The sequence below is a fragment of the Carassius carassius genome, chromosome 21, assembly GCF_963082965.1.
Source record: "Carassius carassius chromosome 21, fCarCar2.1, whole genome shotgun sequence".
In the NCBI taxonomy this organism is placed as follows: Eukaryota; Metazoa; Chordata; class Actinopteri; order Cypriniformes; family Cyprinidae; genus Carassius; species Carassius carassius.
In genome coordinates this window covers 17637341-17657818 of record NC_081775.1, presented here as the reverse complement: position 1 = coordinate 17657818, position 20478 = coordinate 17637341, and the positions used below count along the sequence as shown (strand labels likewise).

The window sequence follows — 20478 nt, the reverse complement described above, 5'->3', positions numbered from 1 at the left end:
TTTTCTGATATTAGAACAAAGATTTTTATTCCACACTATAAATTGGGACATTTTTTTAACACGCTATTCAAACCCCAAACCCTAACACCCACCACCCTCACCCTCCAAAACGGCTTGAGCAGGTTTTGTGGCAGTTCATTACACTCTTCTGTCTGCTACAGTTCTGATGTGTGTGTGTGTCCGTTACATATCCTGAATATCTGACCACCATCTCTAAAAGCACCAGCACAACTGAGACCGCCGAAACCTCCTGAAACGTACAAATGACATTATTGCTCTGATAAATAAAACTAATCTTCAAAAGGAAATAAAACGTCACAACGGAGAGAATCCCAGATGCCGGTGTACTGAAACAATACGTTCCCAAAAAAATAATTTTGTATTTATTATTTATTGTATTTGGTGAAAACTGTTTGTTTGTCCTGTGTTGTGGCGTTTCTGGCCGTGCATGCAGAAAAGACTACCCTAGCTTTGATTCACGAGAGTGTCCCTCCCCCACGCCAGAAAGCAACACAAACACAAACTCATGCACCGCTATATTCATTCAGCATTTAGCATATTTATCATTGCTTTAGACAATCACAAACAGTTTGACAGAAGGAAAAAAACTGTAAAAATACAAAAAGACCAAATAGTATCATTCAGGACAACAGAGTCCAACAAAGAGTAAAATAGCACCGTTGTTACAAAGGTCAGAGGTCATAGGTTAGGGAACAGGGAGGGATCAGTTACACATCCAGGAGCAGGGATGGAGGAGGATAGGGTGGGAGACCTGTTGCCTCCCTTGTCCATCTCACTTCCGCCGGACTGTGTTGGTTGTGCTGCAGGTCACACACATGTAATCCTCCTGGGCTGCGAGTTCTGCTGATACTCCCACACACATCATATGAAACCAGCGGTTACAGCAGTCACACTGAACCCAGTACACCTGAAACAGAGAGAAACCAGTCAAAACACATTCAAACACACACAAACCCACTTAGTCGCTACGTTCACTTGCCCACCTCTTCCCCCTCCGGCTGGAGACAGTTCTCTGCTGGACACTGGGTCATATCCTCTTCAGAGTCTTCTGACTGAGACACATCTGAAGCAGAGACCGATGCCGCTTTCCTCTCTCGCCGCTTCTCTGTACCCATTCTCTGCTTCTTGCTTTTCAGCTTCATCCCTCTATCCCTGATCTCAGTCTCCTCTCTGTTCATTCGCCGCTTGGCTTTCTTTTCTGCTGAAGTGATTGCATCTCCCTTAGAGGGCAAAGAGGAAGACAGAGAAAAGTAATTTAAATTCTTAAAGAACTTGTTAAAAATTAAATTAATTCCTTTTTTCAGCAAGAATGCAATAAAATTGTTTAAAAAGTGACCATAAAGGCATTTTTTATTTTAAATAATTGCTGTTCAGTAAAATTTGCCATTCAAAAAAAAAAATTTGTATCATGATTTCCACAAAAATATTATGCATAAAAAAGGGTTGGAATAATGACACTCAATTATATAAAAAGGATTTTTAAACCCTCACTTAAAGGGATAGTTCGCCCCCCAATTTTTTTTTAATCATTTACTCACTCCCATGTCGTTCCAAACCTGTATGAGTTTCTTTCTTATGTTGAATATGAAAGAAGATATTTTAAAGTATGCTGGTAATCAAACAGTTAATGGTCCCCATTGATTTGCAATGTATTTTTTTCCCTACTATATAAAGTCAACGGGGACCAACAACTGCTTGGTTCTTCAAAATATCTTCTTTTGTGTTCAGCACAAGAAAGAAACTCCTGCAGGTTTGGAACGACATGGGGTTTAGTAAATGATGACAACTTTAATTTTTGGGTGAACTATTCCTTTTAACCAACCAACATAAATCACAACATCCAAGTTTGTTTTGAAGCAATCAGCTTCAAAGTAAAGACTGTACTTGCATGAACAATGCATCATGAAACAAATTATGTATTAAAATCAAAAAGCAAGAATACAATATAGAACTACTGACTTATTAATAATAATTATACAATACGATTGAAGTTTTTTGCTAAATATCTGATTCAGTATACATCGAGAGAGCACAGAACTGATTCAGGTTTATAATTCATGCTTTAAGAGAGTGAGAAGTTGCTGCTTTTGCCACGATTCTCGTTTCCATAGTAACAGCAACTTTCTGTTGATTGGTGGATTAAAGGAAGTTTTTTCTTCAGGAATATGACCTGAAGTGTAGCTACCAAACACGAAGCTAAAAATCACACTGACTTTTGGCTTCTACAGAAGCATATAATATTGCTGATCTTTGAGCTCTGGGTTGGTCTCAAAGTTGACACATTATCCCAATGGAGAAACAGAGCTTTTACTTATAATTCCTGACTGAACTTTAACCGCTAACAGCCTAAAAGAAATGCTGCATGCACAGCTTCACACGCCTCACCTCTCTCTGCGGTGAGGAGTGTTTTGGTGTGAGGTAGGGTGGGTGTTCTGTTTGGGACGTGTTTGTGGTCGGGGGGCCGGACAGCAGAAGTCTGTAGAGCTGCTGGGTCTCTGGGACAGACACCTGCAGGAGCAAACCCTCCACCATCAGTTCCTCCATCTCCGAACTGAGACCTGGAACATTGACACGGTTTCATTTTATAACATAAGCAGTCATCCTGCTGCTTTGACTGCACCGTGAATTTCAGAAAATATGAAAATGCTCTTTGAGTTTGCATGTGTGCGAGAATGATACAGACCCTGGAGAGGGATACAACGCTGCTCTGTGTAAAACACAGACTGTTCTTGCCCAGAAACACCCCAGTCCTGACACTGAGATGGAGATCCCCACAGTAGCTATAATACAACAATGACTATTAATTGATGGGTGATGAGAAATATATTGACAACTAAAATTTTACAACTAATACTTATAAAAAAAACGATGGAAACCACAAATTAAAAATAAAAATAAAATTCTGTAGTATTTATAGAAAAAAAACTAAATTAAAAACAAAATGAAATAAAAGTAAAACAAAAGCAAAACAATACTGGATTCTCACCCCATTGGAAACAAGACATCAAACTGCTAACAGTCTGTGATATAATGTCTAACCTTCCTTTTGTGCCCCGTTGTCCTGTGGCTCTGTGTAGGTGAAGCTCCTCTGCAATCCTGAGAGGTCAGCGAGTGATTGTACGAGTCTATGACCTCTCGTGCTCGTCGCTGCCAGCTGACAGTGCGTTCAATCATATAACGTAGAGCATCACCTTCTGGGAGACGCACACGGATCCGCTGCAGTGATGACAACAGGGTCCGAATCTTGGCCAGTGGGGGCTTTGTCGACCGTAGACAAAACGGACACAGCCAGTCTTCGGGGTAGAGGGGATCGGAGGGTCCACGTACGCATACGCTGTGGAAAGCATCTCGACACAGCTCACACTGCAGCATGGCACCCATGGGTTGTTTCTGACACACACACACTTTGAGAGAAGCACAGTCTGCTGTAGGCAGGAGCTTCGATTCATTAGCTGCACGAAGAGCGCAAAGTGACTCCAGCTCTTTTAAATGAACCTCAGCCAGAGTAAACATCTGCGAGAGAGGAAAAGAGAAAGAATGAGATGTAGAGGCATTTCGTTATCAGAAATGTTTCTGGACTGGACCATATAGGGAACTCACAGCAGACGCAGAGTCTTTGCTCTCTGAAAGTGCTCTTTCAACATCACTCATACTGTCCAACTTCACAAGCTTCTTTTTCCCTGATGACATACATTCTCCCTTCATCTTCCTCATCTTCTTCTTCAAAGAGCTGCCCACTTCCCATCGAGGACACAAGACCTGCACGAGTGACCAGACCCATGAATTACCTTGACAACAACCGTTTTATTCAAAATCAAATTATGAATAAAATGTCATGACAACATTTACAGGCCATATTTCATTATAAAAAAAAAACTAATGTACAAAGACATTTTTTATAAGGAAACCCCAATTCTCATTCACAGTGTAATAATAATAAATAAAATTAATTAAAATAAGAAATTTTGCTTTTTTTTTTTTTTTTTATAATTGAGACAGAATGTAAATTATATTAAGGCTGCCCTCAACTAAGGATTTTTCTGGCCCACTAGTAGTCGTTAATTTTAAGCATTTTTTTATTTATTATGCAAACAGACAATTACAATATTTAACCCAAAAAAATTTTTTATAAACTAGTGCTTTCTTTGTTTTCAGCTGAGATGAAGTCGGCGTCATCTCCGCAGTGGTGCACCTGTATGCATGTTTCATACGGATCACATAATATCTGTTTATCCTTTGAAAGTAGACCTTTTGCTTGCAATAGATATGTTTTTAATGTCTGCAAGGCAAAGATATACACAGAGTTTCGCACCCAAGTTCACAAAGACCAAGACGGCAGAAAGTGCATCATGTTTGCTTTCATTATTTTACAAAAGCACAATTTGTTGTTATTGTGAGTGCACACAAATAAACGTAGAGTCATCAGAGCTTCCACACTCTGCACAGACACTTGAAAAGCACACATCATTATTTGCGGTGCATGAATGTATTGTACTGTATTGCCACAAAGAACAGCCAGCCGTTAACAATCTCTCCATCACAAACGGTGTGATTTCACCCGTGGATTTTTTTTGTTTTTCTGCGTCTAAGCGACTAATAAATATTTGGTCAACCATGACCCTTCTGTTAAACTAACGATTAGTCATCTATTAGGGGGCAGCCCTATATTATATTATACACACAAACAAATTTAATAATGAGAATCACAGACAGTATTTTTATACTATAATTCTCATAGATTAACACAATATATAAAGCAAAATGCAATAATTTTAAGGTTTTCTTTTACATTGCAGTAAAATTTTAATTTGTACAAATTTCTTTATGCTTTTCTTTCAATTTGGCAAAATTAAAATGGCTAACCTCTAACTTAATTCCAAGAGGTTAAAACTTCACTTTAAAAGCCTAAATATTTCAACAGATTATTTCTCATTAATTCAGTGTGACCAGTCTAACCTCCAACAGCGTGAAAGGAGAGTTTTTGATGAGGAAGGTTTTAGCAGCCGACTCTTTCCAGGCCTGCACCTCTGACACCAGAACCTCCAGCTGGTCCAGAGGCTCCAGTCGCACAGGAATAGCATGAGCTCTCAGAACCATATCAGAGAGCGAGCTGAGAACCAGAGTCTGACCTCCAACCTGCCCGCACAAACAGAAACACAAACAATCACGTAAACTGCTATTAACATTGCAGACAGATAAAGCTTCAAAAACATGAACATGAGATGATATACTAGCTCGAAGAATGCATACAAGCTACATAGTTCGTATAATGTGGATTACTCAACCTGTAAATCTTCAGCTTCCTGGAGCCATTCTTTAGCCCTGTTCACGGTGTCTTGCAGCAGCAGGCAGTTTGGCAGGTATGATGGTACCCCATCCACCCGAGTCAGCATAGAACTGAGCGTCTCTAAACTCTCTGGAGGCCTAAAGAAAAAGTGTAAACATTAAAAAAATGTCACTCAGCTCATCATACAGTCACTTTGTGGTGCCTCCTGCCGGTTTCGAAGCACACAGCTTTTATTAAATTAAACTCTCATTCAAGGGCTGCTTTGCATTTCCAAGCCTCCAGTTTACCCTGAACTGATGAAAATGATCATCTGTTATAAAAAAAGGGTATGGTTGCCTAATTCAATGATGAATTGGCTATTTAAATTGATCTGAGGTTTGTGTTTCATACAAAGTCACTCTAATAGATCGTTATGGCTCGAGATTAGAGCTTCCACTTCAATGGCAAACAAGCCTTACAAAACCAACCAACCAGTTGATATTAATAACGTATATTTATAAAAATAGTTTGTTAATTTATGTAAGTTAAAACACAAAATAAAATAAAAGCTGAAGCAAAATATAAAACGAATATAACAAAAAAAAAAAAAGATCAAAGCACAAAATTCAAATTGAAACAAACCGAAAAAATTACAGTTAAACCAAATTCAAAATATTAATAAACGGTCCAAAAATATGATTAATACTAAAGTAACATTGTTGCATATTATGTTTGCAAAGTTATTTAAATACAGATGTCACTTGAGTAAATTTTTCAGAGTAAATGAGCTTACACATTTGTTATTTTTGTAAACAAAATAAACTGTCCCTTTTATTGGTTTTTAACCGGATGGGTTGCACTACACCTGAAGTCCCAATATATGCTTTTCGAATGTACAACAAGTTAACAACAAAGTTGTAGTGTAGCCCCAAAGGATTTCAAAATAGGGCTTACAAAAATAAATAAATATATATTTTTTCAATACTAATTTAAACAATTATAATACTTCCTCAAAATATAAATGGGTCTTATAGCTGCCTAAGCATTTCAAGAAGGGGCTTCTTCATATCTGGGGGTCTGTGACATCAAAAAGTTTGATAACCCCAAAGGGTAAACAAAGAGTAGCATGAGTAGATTGGTGGTTGTGTTTTATCTGTGCAAGAGTCTTCATTCAGGGCTGCCCCCACCTGGCCTTCAGCAGTGCCTGCGCGTTCTCTTCCAACTCCTCGGACACTGTAAGCAGTTCCTGCAGTCGAGCCATCGTGCGTTCGGTGGAGGGATGCGGTGTCAGTCCGACCCCTCGATCGATCAGCCGGCGCATGCTGTCCAGAGAGAGACCGCAGGGGTTTGATACAGGATCCTCTGCCTGCCGAACTCCAGCCTGCCACCGGGCCTGCTCCAAACGCTCCCGCAGCAGCAGCAACTCCGGAAGACACACGTCAAACTGAGAGCCCTCCTCCAGCAACGACTCGATCTCACTAACAGAATCTGCGCTCACTTCATCAGAAAGAAGCTTCTCACTATGTTGCTGGAAATCCTCAATGCTGTTCAGCAGCTCCTGAGAGAGAGTTAATGGCTTGCATTATATAAGCTTTTTAGAAATGAACTGTGCCTCATTAATCTTTAGGAAGATTGCCTGTATCTTACACGACTGTATGTATGTGTGTGTCAGTCACCTTCAGAAGCGGTGCTTGTGTTAGGCTGCAGGGCAGGTTATATAGCTGGCGGACAAATGATCTCATTTCCTCCACTGTGAGCTGATTAATAGAATTACCCCTGCCTGTGCGGTACCTGCAGACAGATGACGACAGACAGACATAAACAAATGCATGAAATAATACACAATTCACATGCCATATGTGTTTCGGCCGAACCAAACCAATGTGTCCAGAAAAATAAAGCCCACCACACTGGAAATTGCCCTGAAATGGTTATAAACACTGTGAGCTGAAGTACTTGTATAGTGAGTGTGTAAGGGGTCATTCTTGCACCTCTTTGTACTATTTGTATCCAAGTATGTGTATAGATGGTTGTCTTTGAGAGTTGAAATGCACCTCGCTGTTTTTTTTTCCAGCGATTTGCGGCATGCGCTCTGCCATTTTTAAGACCGCATGTTAAGTGAAAAGGTTTCCACAAATTGTTTCTACAAAAATATTAAGCAGCAAAACTGTTTTTAACAGGGATGTCCTTAGCCAATCTGAAGGATCGGGCCAATCAAGCATTTTTTTTACCGAACGGTATCGGCTATCCTAAGGCCGATCCTTATTTTAAGTCAGCTGTCATGCAGGTGTTGTGCAGTAGGTGGCAGTATTCATTAAAGTATCCACCTTGCCAACTGCTATTAGAAAGAAAAGATGTGCAAATGTGCATGTTCAGCTACCAATAAAATCAAAAGAAGAACCACTGTTCTGTTCACACAGGTTTGAACTTTCGTGTTTAATGTATTTGATACACACTTTTGTAACAGCCGCTCATTAATTTATCGTTTATGAGATATCGTTGCCATAATGCAATGGCTATGGGTTGCATCTTGTTTCAGATTTGACTGTGTGGCATTCTGACACTGTGAGCTTAATAATAGAAAACAGTTACTTCTTTATTAAATATTTCACAATATTACAGTTTTACAGTATACGAGCATGCAAGACTTCTTTCAAAAACATTTGAAAAATCTTACCAACCCCTAGGTTTTAAACTGTACTGAAACTCTAGCTTTCATTCTAGTCTCTCTGTGGTTTTTTTGTGCATGTACCTGGTCTGCCTCTTGCCATTTAGCAGTTGCTGAGCAACAGACGAGCATTTCTCAGCATCTTGAGTAACCAGCCTCAGTTGACGCAAGAGATCGTTCTCTGGGAACGACTTCTCGTCCGATTCCTCCAGAAGGGTGCGAAACACGGTGACATCTACAGCGATCGAGAGAGAGAAGCCATTGAGAGGCCAGAAGCAGAAGTGAAACCTGAAACATGGTACTCAAACGCAATTAACTTGAGTGTTTTTTTATGACTGAAATAGAATATATGTAGTGTGGGACTTGATTGTCCTTAAAAGATTCAATTGTGAAATGTGGGCTAAATATTATTATTAGCCTCTGCAGAAAAAAAGAAGAAATTATTAATATACTATTTTCCATGGTTTTTTTCCCTCTAAATTAGTGTCATGCCAATAACTGTGCACTGTGAGATGAGGAACATTTAAGCAAACAAAATGTCCTTTTGATTTCCTGGTTGTCTCCAATTAAATCATTTTAAGGGGAATCTATCATCGAGTTTATATATTGAGTATTAATAAATAAAATGTTAACATTAAGAATTATAAAAACTACACATGCTGAAAGTGGATTCTAATTCAAAATGAAACTCACTGCGTTTCTTGTCAAGCTTTGCTTTCATGACCTCTGTTACTCGTGACGCCCACTCATCATAGGACTCCGCCCTCTGCCGCACAGCATTCATCATGGGGTAAAGGTCTTCCAGTGTGAAACGGTAACTGTGTGGTTGAGCATTACATTGAGTGAAACTTTCACCAGAGCTCCACTTAAGACTTTTTTCCCCAAAGGCACAGCCAACAATAACAACACCATATATTTGTATCTTAAACACTGATTAGGAGTTGAACCACTTCAATGATCCAATCAAAATGTAATTGTTTATCATAATCATAATCATAATTATAATCTTGCAGCCTGATCCCAGAGGAGTACTGAAAGCAGAAGTGGGGACTCACTTGAGTGTGTAATTGGAAACGGGGCAGGAGCAGAGGTTGTGGGCATGGTGTAGACACACCTGGACTCCTGGTCTGCAGGGACAGGTGAGAGCAGACAGGTAACAGGTGGTGCGACACTTAATGCACTGTCTCTCATCATCTGCCAGCAGGTTGTATTCAAACAATTCACACTGAACCACCCCCTATACAAAGACAGAGTATTGTCAAATGATCATTTATACAGAAGTAGAAAAAAATGGCACATTCAGACATTACTAACATCTCTAACCTATTAAAATGACCAATATAACACAACACCATTAATTTTGGGTTGTCAATGTTCATGGAAAAAGCTATATGATATATTATATAATGCTACTGTAATGTAAGTAGATGGTATTATTACACACAAAGTCCATGAAGAGTGAAGATATTTGTTTTTTTTGTATTGACTAAAGCATATTTTATTACACACTTCCATATATGTTTGTTTTTCTCCGAGTGAGTAGACTAATGAGCATGGTTGAATAACTTTACACTATAGTGTCATCCACACAAATGGCGTTTCTCACACACAGATTTGACAGGTTTTGTTTGCGTTCTCTCACCATCTTACGGACTTTGTCCCGCAGTTCTCTCTCCTCTTTGATCATGACTTGCATGTCTTTCTGTACGGCTGACGCCAGAACCAAGTCCAGGCTGTCAGCTTTCATGGCCATGTTACACACCATCTCATCATGAGAGAACACGCAGTAACGGTGCAGCTGGCGGTAGTGATCCACACACTGACGCCCCAGTGGCATCTGCAAACCAAATTTACAACACAAATCAGCAAAAAAAACAACAACAATTATCATATCAATTAAAACTGCATACTCAGCTCTGAGACCTGCCTTAAAAAAATCTACATTAATAACAGTCAGTATAATATAATAGCAATGTTATTATAATAGTATAATAACAGATCCTCACCCAGTCCACTGTGCAAAAGTTCACAGCCTCTGCAAAGTTGAAGCCCTGGTTGAAGCCGCTGTGATAGGACCGTGGAAAAGTGATGACGAACTCTCCTGCGCACTGATTGGTTCTGTAAATCTAAAAAAAGAATGCATGTGTTACTCCCAGGTACTCCACGTGAGCATGTGATTATGTGTATAAATGTTACTCACTGGTACTCCGTGGGCCATGAGTGTATTGGGGTTCATGATTGTGACAAGCTGGTGTAGAAGGTCTGGCTGAGACTCAAACAGTTCTGGGGCCAGTTTCTTCATGACTGCTTCCAACTGCTCAGCGGCAAAACCAGGAGCACCGTACCACGTCTTAGGCTCTCCCCTAACACATAAAAACACAATCACAGTCTTCACACGTACAATTCCACTTCTTTAAGAAAATCAGTAATATTGTGAAATATTATTACAATTTAAGAGGACGGTTTTCCATATTAACTAATTTAATCCTGTGTAACATTTCTTCTAATATGCTGATTAGGTGTTCAAGAAACATTTATTATCAGTTTATTTATTAACAGTTGTATTGCTTTATTTTTTTGGTAAAAAACCATGATAAAAAAAATTTGCTGATATTTGATTAATATGATATTTAAAAGAAACAGCATTTATTTACAAGAGAAATCATTTGTTACATTATAAATATCTCCACTGTCATATTAAAACCAATGCAATGCATGCTTGCTAAAAAAAAAGTACTTGTGTACAAGGTAAGTTAATTATGTGAGTGTCAGATATTTTGACCTTTTCGATAAATCACACACTCTCCTAGGTAACTGCATGTTTATTTAGAGCAGAAACCATATTTTAGGGACAGAGGTACAGTGAGTTCAGTCAGTCCACTATATATAACACTGATATATATATGGCTTTTATTAAGCAAGTCAATTATTACCAGTGCAGGTAGTTGATGGAATAGCTCCAGTGGTCCTCAATGTGCCAGCAGAAAGAGGAGAAGCACATGCCCACGTACAGCCATGGCAAAGTCATGCCACATATATCAGCAGTGACGTGAGTCAGCACTGATGGTGTCATCATGGCCATGTTATTCAGGTTCCAACCACAGCGAAGATATTTCTACAGCAATCAATCACAACACAGAAAAACAACATCAGTGATGGAAACAGGATGTGCCACATATGAATACAAGTCGGAAATCGTGAGTAATATCTCAAAATCTGATATTGCAGTTGTACCTCATCATGCGACGCAACCTTAAACTTTCCACCCTTGATTGGAAAACCGCTTCCAAACTCTTTCGAGGCGATGTCAGCGCCATATTCCACTGTCACATCCTCCTCAATGGTACCGACCAACCTCCAAAACTCTTTTTCTACCAATTCGGTGGGAACCATCTAAAACAAAAAAATATATAAAAAATCAACATTAATATCAATTCTTAAGTGCTCAAGGTTAGTTCACTGTTCAGAAATAGGTTTGTAAATCTATCCTCATGAGAGTCAATGTCAGAGTCTCAGTAGGGATTTTGTACATACATGAACGGGCATGTTGAAATAGTCTGACTTGAAGGAGTCTGCCATGTCCCCAAAGGATTTCAGAGAATAGTCCCTGCAAGCTTGCTCGAAGCCAAACGCCTCCTGAGGTTTACTGCACTCCTGCAGAAACACATAAACGAGTCAACCAACTGTTGTAGTAAATCAAATTCTCTAAAAATCCAACATTGACTGGGTTCTGAATAGTGCTGTTCAGAATCAGCTGCTGCTTTTACCAACGTTTAATAATGAACAAACACTGTTATCATTTACTTTATAACTCACCTGAGCCAGACACTTAGGGCACCTCCAATCACCTCTAGGAACATCACTGAGAGGCGGGATCAAGCAGAAGGTGTGGTAGCTGTCATCACAACCATCGCATAACAACAATCGGTCCTCATCGTTCCCCTTTCCACACACTAAACACACATACATGTCCACCTAGAGAAAGACAGACAGCACTATTAGATCACATCACATGTAAACAAAGTTTTATTTAATATCAATGATTTCCCAAATATTACAACTTCACAATACTCAACTGTTGTTTTTTTACCAACTTGTTTCAGGCAACTGGTTCCCTCAACTAAAATGAGTTGAATGAACTTTGTTATGGTTGTGATTTAGATGTGTCAGAAAGGCTCAGTAGAACTTACATTTGAATAAGAAAGAGGAGAGGAAATTTACCGTGCTGACTGGAGGAGGGGGGATGTTTTTCTTGTAACGTGATTTGCTTTTCTCGGGTTCAGGATTTATTTCTTTTATCTCCACGGGTTCCTGCTTCACCTGTATGGGGACCTCTAGCTCTAATACACACATACAAATGCATTTATTCATATAAAGACACTGATTTGACTACTATAGCTGTGCTAATCACGTGTTTGCTTTGTCTGACTATAAATATTATATGTCATATAATGCGTCATGTGAGGTTAGATGCAAGGGTTAGGTGCTCACCTGGTTCAGGCTTGGCAACAAAGGAACCCATTCTCCTCCTGAGATTGGGCCTGTTCTCACATCCCTCACCTCCCTCTGACTTGACACAGCCAGACTACAAACACAAAAATAAAAGAAACAGATGTCTATTGAGCACCAAGAATGATTTCTGGAGGATCCTGTGACACTGAAGACTGGAGTAATGACATCATAGGAATAAATTACATTTTAAAATATATTTAAACAGAAAACTTATTTTATTTTGTAGTAATATTTCACAGTATTACTATTTTACTGTATTTTTTTTATCAAATAAATGCAGCCTTGGTGAGCATCTTTAAAAACAGACAAGAAATAAGTTTATATCCAAATGGATATACAGTATGGATCGTTAGAGAAACAAAACTGTGACAAATGGAGGCAGGCATTGATTATAAACCTAAAACAGTCACAAATGGAGTATTCACCTCTGTTTTCATCCTCTTGGCTCGTCTAGCAGGTGCACTCGTGTCGCTGGGCTGAATGTGAATGTTTTGTCTCTGCAGCAGCTCATGGGGTTTATACTCTTTATCTTTATTTACATCATTCACCGATGCCTTCTGCAGACACTGATGAAAACAAGAAAAACAACTCAACTGGTTAAATGTGCCCTTCATATTTAAACTTACAGAACATATAAAGTAAGAGAACTACAATGTTCTCACATTAAATTAATGCAGCACTTAAAGGTACAGTTCACCTTTTTTCTTGTTAAACATGAAGGAAGATGTTATGCAGAAGGCCCAAGCTGCTCTTTTCTATGGTGTGACTTCAACTTGAAATATACAGATTCATATTAAGATTTTGTGCATATAAAACATTTCAGCATTTTTCCTCACACTGAGGTAAAATACAGTTTCAGAAATGTTGCATGAAACCCTTTACGATCCTTTTTTGGAGCTTGACATCCCATAGGAAAGAGCAGCTTGGACTTCTGCATAACATCTTGTTTTGTGTAGAGAAAGTCAGTCATGAAGAGGGTGACAAAATGATTACAAAACTCAATTCTGCATGAACCATTCCTTTAAAAACTGGTGTAGGAATAAAATGTAATTTTTTTATATATTTGCTAGAAATGGTGAATAATACTTTGAATTAAACTTAAAATTTTTCAGCAGAAAGACAGAAATGGTGTTTTTTGTAAAACATACTCCAATAATCTTTCGATTTAACGGCAACAAACTTCGGAAGATAATTTATACAATGGTTAAAGTATAATTGAATAGGTCTGTTTTTAATCCAGAGAAATGTTTAAGATCTCAATGTTTAAAAAGGCTATGAAAAGTCAAAGGTCATTCTGAGGCCACCTCAGGGTTCTACACACTGGAAACTGTAAAACATCACACTACACAAAACGTATCTAAAACACCGTCAGCATTTCCCTCCACCCCAAAGAGAAGCTATACTAATGTGTGAAAAACTTGTTAGCCTGGCTATAAAGAGTGTTACATCAGTGAGTGCATGCGGGATGAAATCCTCAACATTCCCAGTTACACGACATCCAAACTGTATGATGCCTTCTACCACTATCAGATGACAGATTTACGTACAGACAGAGGATAGAGGGAGGAGAGAGAACAGCTGGAGGTGTAAAGAGATTAGCGTGAACAGACAGCAGGCCACAGTCTCTGTGGGTTGAGAGGAGGAGCGGGAGGGGGAGGGGGAGGCGAGGAAAAAAGGATGCAGCAGAAGTCAAAAAGACAAGAAAAAATAGAAAGAGCAGCAAGTGAAAACAAAGACGAGAGTAGTAGGTGGAGAATAAAAGCAACAGTGTCTCGGCAGGACAGCTGGGGGTTTGGTGAGGGTCAGGACAGATTGAATGCTGTCTGTCAAAGAAACACCAGTTCACTCCCATTTGTCACACAAACTCAAAAATAAAATAAAATAAACAAACAGAAACACACACACACACACACACACTGACATGAGCAGCAAAAGGAAATGTTTACATATTAAACATAAGAAAGAACTGGGAAATATTTAGTGTAAAACATTCATAAGAGTGTAATAAACTACTGCATTAACATGAATCCATACATTTAAATGATGGATTGTGTGATCTTTCAGAGAGCAGGAGCACATTTCAGTACGGCAATAAGAGCCACAGCGACTACTAAATGAAACATTCATTGCCACAGTACTCTTAATGATATCACATCCTGTCCAGGTTTAAATAGTCAGATGTGAAAGTAGAAACATACCTCCTCCAGCCCAGGAGGTGCCACAAAACTTGTCAATTTGGCTCCAAGGTCAAGAGCCTGATGTGGAAGAGAGCACCAAACATTACAGAGAAAATGCCAGTGATCTCTGGGTCAGAGGTCACGACATCTCTAACAGAGATGTCAAGCATTTGGTCAATGGAAAGAAAATTTGTTAGGCTCCAAGATTTTCATATTCAAATGCTCCTGCGTGTGATCACTGAGTGCGTTACAAAATGTTGAAAAATATCTGATAATAATTACATATTACAAACTTGGTTTATATTTATCTACAGTTTAAACAATTTTCATTGTAATATTACTGAAATTAATACACTTTTAATATTAATATCATTGTAATGATAATTACAAGACTATTAAATTACAAGACTATTAAATGTATTAATCACATAAACATTTGATGGATTCTTCCATCTATGAAAGGTAGCAGCTTACAGTGTATAAAAAGTTATGAAAACCATGGTGTGCATCTTGCTAATTGATATTTGTCTCTAAAAAACAAAGGTAATTCGCAACCACATTTAGCAGAGGCTGTGGCACAAAGAGCAGTAACACTTGCAATATTGGCACAGAATATAGAAAACAAGCAGCTAAAACACAATTAAACACACTTAATAACCACATATTGCAATCATGAGCGGAGCATACTCAATCAAACCCTACTGTAGAAACTAATGTAGAAACTAATACTGCTAACCCTAAAAGCCCAGCTTTAACACTGCAGACCATCTGTAACTGGACTCCGAACACAAAACTCTTGCGTGACAGCTGAATGCTTTATGGAGAGTGTGTGATGTATCGATCTGATGCGTTTATCTGTTAAACTCACCAGCAAGTTTGTCCCAGAATGGAAGAGGTTATAAGGATACAGGATCCTCTCGTAATGGGCTCTCAGGTGGGACCCCACAGCTTTTCCTGGGGCAAACCCCATTGTCATGGCAATCTTCGTCCATCTCCTGTCACTACAAACTAAATCGAATCCACCCTCCTCTGCAACCAACTGGCAGATTGAAAAAGAAAGTGTTGGACGTCATTGCAAAAACCATTTTAAACATTCAATGCTTTTGTTTCACTTGGTCAATAAAAAAAGAACTCAGTGGTTACATGAATTACTCTGTGACTCATACAGAGATGAGTAACAGGTTTCAACTTAAAATACTCAACAGAGTCATAAGTGATGAGGCCTAACTTGTCCAGTCCAATAAAGAAGCCTGAATGACAGACTCACTCACTTTGTTGAGCTGGTACAGATCAAGGATCTTCCGCTCCACATGTGGAATTTTAAGTGTGCATCCTTGTAGTTCCCAAAACTTGGCAATTTGGTCCAAGAAGTTGAGCTTAACTCTGGTTTGAGCCTGTAAGAAAGGGGGGAGGGTATTGGAAGAGCCAAGAAAAAGAGAAAATAAGATACAGCAACATTGTGAATGGTGCATGTTAATTATTAAGAATATCAGAGATGGTGTTATTTAAATATCAGCCATTTCAAAAGACCCAAATTCTTCTGACAATACTGTGACCATTGACCTTACAATGCACAAGCCTTCAGTTTCACTATATCATCTAATCTAGACAATTGCTTTCCAACAGAGGAGATATTTGCTAAACCCTGACCCTAGACTTAACCCTGTGACAAACCTGTTGATATCATAAGATGATTTGACAGATTTATGATTTTTTCCATACAAGTGAGCACTTCAGATGATCTTGCATGTCTCACTATATTTGTGGAGATATTTTAAAATATCGGCCCTCACAAATATAGGCAAATTTGTGCAAACTAGCTTCTTGCTAAAAGCAAAATTGTAAAATTACCTCAAGCTCGTTGAGTCTCTGGATTCGTGGAGTAAAATGAAGTCTGTCAACGTCACATGCAAATGGAGGCTGCCAATCCTAAACAAATACACACACACACACACACACACACACACACACAAAGCAAGCAAACAATTAGTGAACTTACACTTTAAACGGCTTGATTACTGAATATATTTAACTTCAATATGCAACGCCATAATTTTGCACCAAAATCAATCTGTGACATCCAATGGGGATCACTGAACAAGTTGTACAGTCCAGTGCATTCTATTTATATTTCTAGCAAAGCTACAATTTTCACAAAAACAGACTTCAGCCCCATTAACTGCAAATCTAAACAGCAATATGTGTCCTTTAGTTGAGCCTCTAACTCATTATTACTGGGGTCATGAACACAAACATGGTAAAAACAATAGAGGCTTCATTTTCATTTTTATGATTTTCTAAATTCATTAGGCTTTGCAGGTTTGTGACGTGAATTCATCAACAATGTGTTAACACGCAGACACGCACACAAAAACAGAGATTTTGAATAGGACTGTTTTTCACGTTTATAGATAAGACTTTCATACTGAGGGTACTGGACACTGATAATTTTAACGGACACACACAATTATCTACACAAACAGCAAGTAAATACACATGGTTGGAACAATACATATTGCCTGAGCCATTTTAATCAGGTTACATTACTATTCTTAAATATTTTCTTTGCATTCATAAAATGAATTGAAGGGATCTGAACCCTGCTCAAATGTGACTGGAACTGTGTGGTTCCAGTGGTCTCTTTGGTCTAGAATCTTGTGAATGTGTGTCTGCTTAACAGTGGCTAAATGCAAACTAAAAAGCCCACGTTCACTCACATGCAACCTGCTGAAGATGGCTAAACGGTGGAACTGTGGTTTTCGTTCAGCTCAGTCACCTAAAATAAACCTTTTCAGACCAAGTTTAACACATTTTCTTTGTCTCCAGCCTCCCATAACCACATGCTTACAACTGCATTCAGAAAAACAGCAACACATATGCAATCGTGTCTCCAGATACACACAATGTAGTTAACAGTTTGATTACCGAGACCAGACATTACCCTCTTGGGATCAATAAAGTGTTACCCTTTCTTAGCCAAAAAAGCCACCTCAGGATATAATTATCACAATTAAAATGAGCTGCAAAACCTTACATTTAAGCTTCAGAATTCAAACCGTAGTTATGTTTGCTTTCATACATTCATAATAATAGTGTGATTATGTAATCACATGAAAAAAGGGTTTTATTCGGAGCTTACTTTTTTTTGCCTCATAACACATAAATTGTATATCCAAAGGCACACCATTTGAGAGTCTGTACAACAAACCACTGTACATAAGATGATTTGTGCCTTACGAACGATATTAACCACAATCCGTATCTTTTACATCAGCTACACATAATCAAGAAAATGAAGGTAATTTCTGTGCATATTAAATCCATTTACCAAATTATTTCCTTGTTTGCTGTTCAGGCAGCATAGTTACAGAAAGACACAAAATGGCCAGATGGTTCATTCACTACATAGCTCGCAACATGGAGGACGCGCCCGGCCCGAGGGTATCCATAGGGTTACATTAAGGTCCGGGACCAGCTCGTCGGCCGAACCGAGGCTGTGAATCGTTCACACGGTCCAAATATTTTAAAACGTGCCAGAATACAGTGCGCGTCTATGATGGTGTTGGAAAGCAAGGGGCCATTTGGAAAACGTTCTCAGCTTTAAAACCCTTGCGAGATTAAAAACCCTACAAAAACATCACTTTTTTTGTTTATTAATATCGTCACTGATACGAAGCCGTCGTCCTTTAATGATGCTTGACATATTTTGCCAGTTAATCATCGCTTGTTTCACGTAATTACGCTTTCTCTCAGCTGCCACCTCAAGCGTGAATCACGTCACGTAGCTGCGAGTTTAATAGATTCCTATCAGAAGTCGAATTCACATCAAACCCGACGCAAGAATCAGATCAGAAGCAGCGGTGTGATCATGGACACAACAGACGGAGCGAGAATTGTCAATAATCAAGTAACGTTAAACAGCATTTAAAATAACAGCGAACCTAAATTTGGCTATAAATAAAAAAATGTGTTTTAAATGTCTATAATATATACGATTGTAAAGTACATATTCGGCCTCTCAGACGCACAAAACCATCTTCAGAGATGAATAAATTATAATATTCGTGGCACTGGGCTAGTCTAATGTTCACTCACATAAGACGCCATCAGAGCCACCGAAACCCTTCAAACTGGTTTAGACAGATTCGGGAGTCAGGGGCTCGGATTCAGATTAACGCCGAAAGGCCGGATCATTTCGCTAATATGTGAACTATATTTAGTTGCTAGGTATAAACAGTAATTAATTGATTGCATTATTCTCTAATCCGCAACAGAATGCATTCGTTCGGACCAGAATAGATGATATAATAAGTTTATATTAACATACTCTTCTCATTAAAGTAATAGCCTAATGCAATAAAAAAATAAACAAATCTCAAGTTTATATAGTATATATAGGCTATATGTATAGTCAATGTGCTATGGTGAAAATGAAAGGAAATGTTTATTTCCGCATTGGCAGGTATATCTTGGTCTCTTGATGGTTTTTGTCTGTTTGTCGACATTAAATTCTTCTTAAAAGTACACGGAACTCATTAAAAGTGTTTTTAATCCAATGATGAGGCAATGATGGGGGTTTCTGGTCGTCAGTGTCACTAAAGATGCAGAAGCAACTACACCAGTACTAATTATTCAATATACATGATAAAAATATAAAGAGATAAACAGTATTCTGTATTAACGATTAACACTGACAATCTGCAAACTAAAGTGCAAGTAAACGTGATGTTTAATCCAGCACTAGAACCGAGCCAGCCGTGAACTACACGCTCAGAGACCAGAAAGTAATAATATTCAAACACCCGCGACGCTCGCGGACCCTGGACGACGTTATTTCGCATATGATGCCTATAGCTACACACAAAGCGGTTCGGCAGCGCTGTCACTGCGCCGCCATATTGAGACCTTTCCCTTTAAACCGAACTCAGAATCACTCCGCAGATCCGGCCCGGTTCAGACCGTCCGGACAGCACTCACCGGCGGCGGTCGAACCTTGCAGATCCCGGTTTTCTCGGCAATGGGTCGGATTTTATTGATAAACGCAAACGGGTCTGCAAATTCCTCCCAACTGGGCTCGAACACCGGACACTCGGGCGGTGGGGTAAACTCGGCCGGGCCCCGCTGGGTCATCCTGCAGGTCCGGTTCCGGAGCAGAATCGAGTCCCTCAGCGAAGCGGAGACAGAACTTCCTGGGATCTTCAATACGGTCTGTCCGTCCTTACTCCCCCAGTCCGGCTAACACTTGAACAACATGAACAATCAACACACACACACACACACACGAGCGCACATACACACACACTCTCCGTGACGTGACTGCTCTTAGGTTGAGACCACATCCGCTCAAAAATCTAGAGACAAAGCTAGCGTGTCCACTCATTTGTAGCTTAGAAGAACCAATTCAAAGGGACAGTTCGGCCTTGATATTTACCGTTTATTGTTGCATAATTTAAACCTTTTGCCTTATATATGCTTAATAACCACAGCTTGGAAATACGTTGTTTTTCGTTTACATTAGTACAGGCGCTATTAATGCTCAAGAAACAAACTAAACATACTCCTCACATTTACGGTGCATTCAAACGAAAGTTCGAACTGTTCAGTTATTTACAGATGACTAATAATGAGGTGTTATATAAAATGAAAGACTCAAATCCTTTTATTTTCAAGGAAGTCCGTTTTTGTCAAGTTCGTGTTACAGGGTCCACAATAGAAGCATGCAAGGCATTACAAGTTCAAAGGCAATGTCGAGTTGTACGATTACGTTAAACTTTACATAAATACTACGTTTGTTCCACACGGTTTACTGTAAATGTAAAAACTTTATGAGTTCT

At 39.0% G+C, this 20478-nt stretch overlaps 1 protein-coding gene across 2 annotated transcripts; it reads right to left on the bottom strand.

Annotated features, from left to right (window-relative positions):
- LOC132097677 (lysine-specific demethylase 5B-B) lies at positions 1-19956 on the bottom strand. 2 transcript variants are annotated; one of them, XM_059503545.1, is made up of 28 exons: positions 19622-19956; positions 16496-16573; positions 15916-16038; positions 15513-15683; positions 14666-14722; positions 12893-13033; positions 12447-12540; positions 12177-12295; positions 11772-11930; positions 11490-11609; positions 11190-11348; positions 10889-11070; positions 10156-10318; positions 9962-10081; positions 9598-9792; positions 9011-9192; positions 8649-8773; positions 8040-8190; positions 6964-7078; positions 6475-6845; positions 5307-5445; positions 4978-5157; positions 3622-3780; positions 3061-3534; positions 2705-2801; positions 2407-2579; positions 1005-1241; positions 1-928 (listed from the first exon to the last, which is right to left on the bottom strand). In XM_059503545.1, the coding sequence occupies exons 1-28, from the start codon at positions 19772-19774 to the stop codon at positions 794-796; spliced, it is 4572 nt and encodes a 1523-aa protein (XP_059359528.1). In that variant the 5' UTR covers positions 19775-19956; the 3' UTR covers positions 1-793. The 2 variants fall into 2 exon arrangements, with proteins under 2 accessions (XP_059359528.1, XP_059359529.1); XM_059503546.1 differs by lacking the exon at positions 14666-14722.
- Between the last annotated feature and the right edge of the window lie 522 nt (positions 19957-20478).

Bases quoted from the DNA above. Each gene is read 5' to 3' on its own strand.
- LOC132097677 (XM_059503545.1), bottom strand. From the start codon at position 19,774: ATGACCCAGCGGGGCCCGGCCGAGTTTACCCCACCGCCCGAGTGTCCG. The intron at 16,039-16,495 runs GTAATTTTACAA...CCTTTCTTACAG, and splicing joins AGAGACTCAACGAGCTTGAG to GCTCAAACCAGAGTTAAGCT. The intron at 9,193-9,597 runs GTGAGAGAACGC...GTCTTTGTATAG, and splicing joins GGGACAAAGTCCGTAAGATG to GGGGTGGTTCAGTGTGAATT.